General features: G+C 49.8%; 1 protein-coding gene across 1 annotated transcript; it reads left to right on the forward strand.

Annotated features, from left to right (window-relative positions):
- The first annotated feature begins 1,244 nt into the window (after positions 1-1,244).
- Positions 1,245-4,743, forward strand: LOC124678205 (RPM1-interacting protein 4-like). The gene is made up of 4 exons (XM_047214125.1): positions 1,245-1,516; positions 3,417-3,950; positions 4,048-4,248; positions 4,408-4,743. The coding sequence occupies exons 1-4, from the start codon at positions 1,511-1,513 to the stop codon at positions 4,435-4,437; spliced, it is 771 nt and encodes a 256-aa protein (XP_047070081.1). The 5' UTR covers positions 1,245-1,510; the 3' UTR covers positions 4,438-4,743.
- Positions 4,744-5,020: the final 277 nt, after the last annotated feature.

Genomic DNA, 5,020 nt, shown 5'->3' on the forward strand with positions numbered 1-5,020 from the left:
AAGAAGTAGGATAAACTGTCGATGAAACTCCTTGACGATTCGAAGGTCCCCACAACCGGACGGAATTCTCGAAGACCACACCACACCCACAAGCTTTTCGACATCACCGTCGAGATGAGGTTGAAGCCGGGGAAACATTATTGCACGAGGCGCCGCCACCACCACATGAGCGCCACCCCTACAAACAAAAACCATAAAGACTGTAAACGAAGTTCCCAAATTTGGGAAATTGAGCCCTCCCGTCGATGAGAGTCGCGATCCGCCGCACCTCCATGGCCCGAAGGCCACAGATGCGGCCAAATCGGAGGCGTCCGCCGACGGGAGGAAGAGGAACCCTAATCGCCTAAGGATCCCCTCACAAGCGAAGGGGTACGGGAAGTTCCTTCGTGTCAGAGCTATGTCATCAGTGGTTTATCACAACAAACCGCGCACGATCGTCCTACTCACCGTCGATTGCGTAGATGATTCTCTTACATTATGCTTTGGGCAAGCTAATTTGGTTTCCCAAAATTCCTTATGTTGGTGAACACACGAGGTTGCGATGGTATGTCTCTTTGTCCATAGCGTCGTCATCCTCTTTGGGGGCGTTGTCCTCGAGCTCCGGTTTCTATCGGTCTCACCCCGCTGTCATCATCGTCAGGCAAGGTCAGGGACATTTCTTGAGGCACTTCCAACGCTGGGGTGGGGGTTCACGATCGACGACCTTCTATCTAATACATGTGACGTTGGCTTCACCACTATTCGCCTTGTTGTCCACAAGCGGGATGAGCGCTCCACAACCCAGAGTGAGAGGGCAAGCAGTCCGGCGCCAACTTGGTGGGTGTGGTGCGACGATGTCCGGTGGTTTCACAAGAAGGCATGGTTGCACCTTTACCTTAGTTGTCTCGGATGCTTTGTCGGGGCATGGCTACTACTTTATATTTTCTTTATATGCTTATCAGAGGATTCTCTTATCGCTTTGTATATGTTTAGTCGAGTTTTGTTTATATGTTTATAAAGTGGGCGGAAACCTGTTTTGAGGGGTAAGAAGAACCCACGAAGTAAAATATTTGAACTTACGCCATTTGGCCTTCGCCGTCGCCGCACCATGCGTGTTGATTGACAATCAGTCGGTGTCATGCTTAGCGAGCGCGTAGACGTGTGATCGAGTGACGTGGTTGTGGGCATGAAGCTCCACACCTCAATATACTACTGCACTGATTCCAGGGACGATTACGCAAAAAACAAGGGGAACGAGCTGCGAAGAAAGCAACCAAACCCGCCGAGACTCTCTCCGTCCCTATCTCGTAGTTATAAATCCTGCCCGCCGGCCGGCCTGAGCTGATCGAAAAGCTCAGCTACAGGCCGCCAGGACCCCGGACAGGAGGAAGAAACAAGCGCATATAATCCCCATTCTCCCTCCTGCCAGCCTGACCTGAGCCGAGCCACCGTTCCACGAACTCATCATCCGGCCGTGAGCCCGTGATCAAGATCTCTCTCCATCTTCTCTGCTCTCCGGGGATCGACCACCATGGCAGTAAGTTCCCCTCCCCTCTTCCTTCTATAAGCTAGCTTAGTTCGATGCCCCTCGTGGTCTTATTTCCTGTCGATTGTTCCGACTAGTTTCCGGGTAGAATCAACGACCGTAACCTACCTAGTTCTTAATTAATTCGTAATTCCTGCTCTTATTTTTCTTGTTCAAGAACAACAAGTTTTTACTGTGGCGGCTCCCTCGAGGAGCTCGATTAGCTAGCTTGCCCGCCGTGGGCGTAGTTTCTCGTGGTATGATCTTGGCATGGGTACAACACTCTGAATTTTCTGAAGCAAGAACAGGTGGTTTCTCGTAGAGAGGATTAGCTGGTACCAGGTTACTAGTTTTTGAATAATAGGTCGCCGGCCTGACCACTGAATCAACCTGTTGATTTTCGCTGCGAACTAGTAGAACTAGAAACATTCCTAAGGATTCATCGTGTGGATTAGTGAACGCCGATCCTTTGACTTGCAGAGCCAATCTGATTTTGCGGTGATCAAAGTCTTAATTTCTGAGCAGCTGAGGTGTATCTTTCGATCACAATTAAGTTCCGTCATCATCCCACAAAGACAAAGCACGTAGCGCGGTGATGTCGGCAGGCTTAACTATCGCATGAAGATATTCTTCGTTAATACTAGCTCTCATCATGTATTATGTAGGGTGTCGGCGACTTTTAACTTGAACTTTTATTACAGTTAGGAATTCAGACGGAACTTACCTACGTAGGGTGTCGGCAAGGTAGACCTGGCTGGCTACCTTGCGATGTCACTTTAGATTAGTTTGGGTTGGCCTACAATTTGTCAAACCTGGAGAACACCAACCAGGCAACCACTGCAGTAGCCCATCCTGTAGTTTGGCCTCAACTAGTCCAAGTGGCGAGGTCACCGCATGTGATTAGCTTCCGGATTGCATAATCTGGAATACTTTCCATTGATTTCCATTGATTAAGTCCATGACAGCATGTAAAATGTGTCCAGCATCCGGTCTACCACACATTTTCAATGGTCATAAGGTCGCTCATACCAATCTACCGCCACTAGCGCTTTCTTAATTCAGGCGTGCCAAGTTGACATATGCCCATCTGTGTTAATAATTCTCTGTTCATGGCTTAATGATCTCATCAAGAATGAAGCTTCCTTGTGGATCCAAGTTGGAGAGCTTGTATCAGAATATGATGATGTCCCCTAGGTTGTTCCTCTTTTATTTATGTTTTTCTCTATACCGGGTCCAAGCTCTAGTGTTTCTTCCTATCGTTCCGAATGTGTTATTCCAAGTTGTGCCATTTCGGAAGCCTCGCTGACAATGATACTCTGTATTTGTTTCCGTAAAGAAATGCAAAGCCTCCCAACAGCTATAATAATATTGTTGAAATCAAAGACGCACAATAAAACTAATTTAAAAGATAACCCAAAGCCGTTCACTTTAAACAGCATTTTGGCAAGTACAATGCATTTGCTTTGGGAATTTATATGGATCGAACTGTCAATTTTGGACGCGCGGCATGAGAATTTGCCCATTGTTAGATCTTTCAATTCAGAATGAGATGGCAGTTGCCACGACGTCATGTTGCCAGGTGGCAATTCCGGACTAGATCACGCTGTCGGGCCATATTAGGATCCTTTGTTTTGTTTTGTTTGAAATTGACTACAAATATTCTATATTTGAAAAATCTCAATTCAATCGACTTACATTTAGATTGATTTTACATCAGCAAACTAAATACATAAACAACAATCTTTCCTAGGCAGAACTTGATAATGGCATGAAAGCTCTTGAAGATCTCAACAATTTGTGTCACGCAATGTGTTTCTGACCAGTGCAACCGCCGTGTTACAAATGATGTCGGCGGTTGCTACAATTGGGCGCGCGGCAGTTTCTGATTCCCCTTCCCTTTGCACCCATGCAGAAGCAGCAGAAGAACGGCGCGCACATCCCCAAGTTCGGCAACTGGGACAACGACGGCAACGTCCCCTACACCGTCTACTTCGACAACGCGCGCAAGGGCAAGGGCGTCGGCGGCAAGCCGATGAACCCCAACGACCCCGTCGACAACCCGGAGGCCTTCTCCTCCTCCTACGCCGCGCCGTCGCCGATGCGCTCCGGCTCCGAGCACGGCAGGGCGGCGGCCAACCTCCCTCCTCCTTCCCCGCCTCCCGCCCACCGCCACGAGCGCCGCCCCAGCGACGCGCCCGCGCCGCCGCCGCCCATGTCTCCCAGCCCCTACGGCGGGGCGTCGCCGTACCGCGGCGAGGCACCCAGGAGAGCCGCCGGACGGGCAGGCGGGTACAGCGTGGAGCAGTCGCCATCGCCGTCGCCGCTGCACCCGTACAGCCAGTCACGGGCCGCCGATAACTCCGTTGAGGGCAGCCCCTACGGCCTCGTCGCCAACTCCACCGACCGGCCCAGCCGTGCCAGGGCCGCGCCGCGCGGCAACGAAACGGTAAGCATCTGCTCTGCTCCGAACCCTGGTGTTCCAAAGCTACTTCTCTCATGATGTGTATCTTACCTTGGTTCTTGTTGCGATCCGTCAATGGCAGCCGACGAGGGGTTCGGCGGTGCCCAAGTTCGGCGACTGGGACTCCAACCCGGCGTCGGCGGACGGCTACACGCACATCTTCAACAAGGTGAGGGAGGAGAAGAGCACCCAGGCCAAGGCGCCGGCGGGGTTTGATAAGGACGCCGGCCCGCGTGGGCGTGGCAACGGCCCCAGGCAGCACGACGACGGCTACGTCTCATCGGTGAGTTCCGCAGTACACTGCCTCATGCTCTCTCGTCGTGGCCATTGGCTTGTCCATGCATGCCGGATGCTCGCTTTCTCATCCGTTGATCGGAAATCTTACTCACTCATTCACCATGAACTCGAGCTCTGAATACTTGTCTGCTGGTTTCGCTTGCAGAGCCGCTGGTGCTTTGGGTGGTGCAAATAGGAACGGTTTGATCGATGATGCAGCAAGGATCAGTGGGAATGTAAATTGTGTGAAATTAAGAAGGGGTTTGCCATTGATTCGGCTTTGGCGACTCCTGTAATCCCCATTTTGTGGGACATTATTTGGCATTGGGCACTGAGCAGAGTCCATAATCTCTTGGTTGTGAGATCTTCTCTTTCTGGAGTGGAATCTAGAGTTTTAGTCGTGGTTGTTGTAATGCTAGAAATTCTTTGCAGGACTTGGAATGCTAGACTGGGTGTTCATTTTTTGGTTCTCGTGTAATGAGTTTACTTTACGATACATGTATGGCGGGTCTATACTTTGAGATGAATATTGCCAATTTCTCTTTCTCAACACAAAATGGTCAGCAGTGGCATGTTTGGTTGTAATCTGAACTTTGTGAATTTTCTTGGCAAGTTCAAAAAATACTACTGTATTAGTTTTTTTGGTTCATAACTACGCCTTGGGGAGAGAGGGTTTAAAATTATGACCTATGATGTTCAAGTAAGAATGAGAATAGGGATGTAATCGGATCGGACCGGATCAGATTTTTTTAGTTATATATCGTATACCATAATTTTTC

The sequence above is a fragment of the Lolium rigidum genome, chromosome 1 (assembly GCF_022539505.1).
Source record: "Lolium rigidum isolate FL_2022 chromosome 1, APGP_CSIRO_Lrig_0.1, whole genome shotgun sequence".
Classification (NCBI taxonomy): domain Eukaryota; kingdom Viridiplantae; phylum Streptophyta; class Magnoliopsida; order Poales; family Poaceae; genus Lolium; species Lolium rigidum.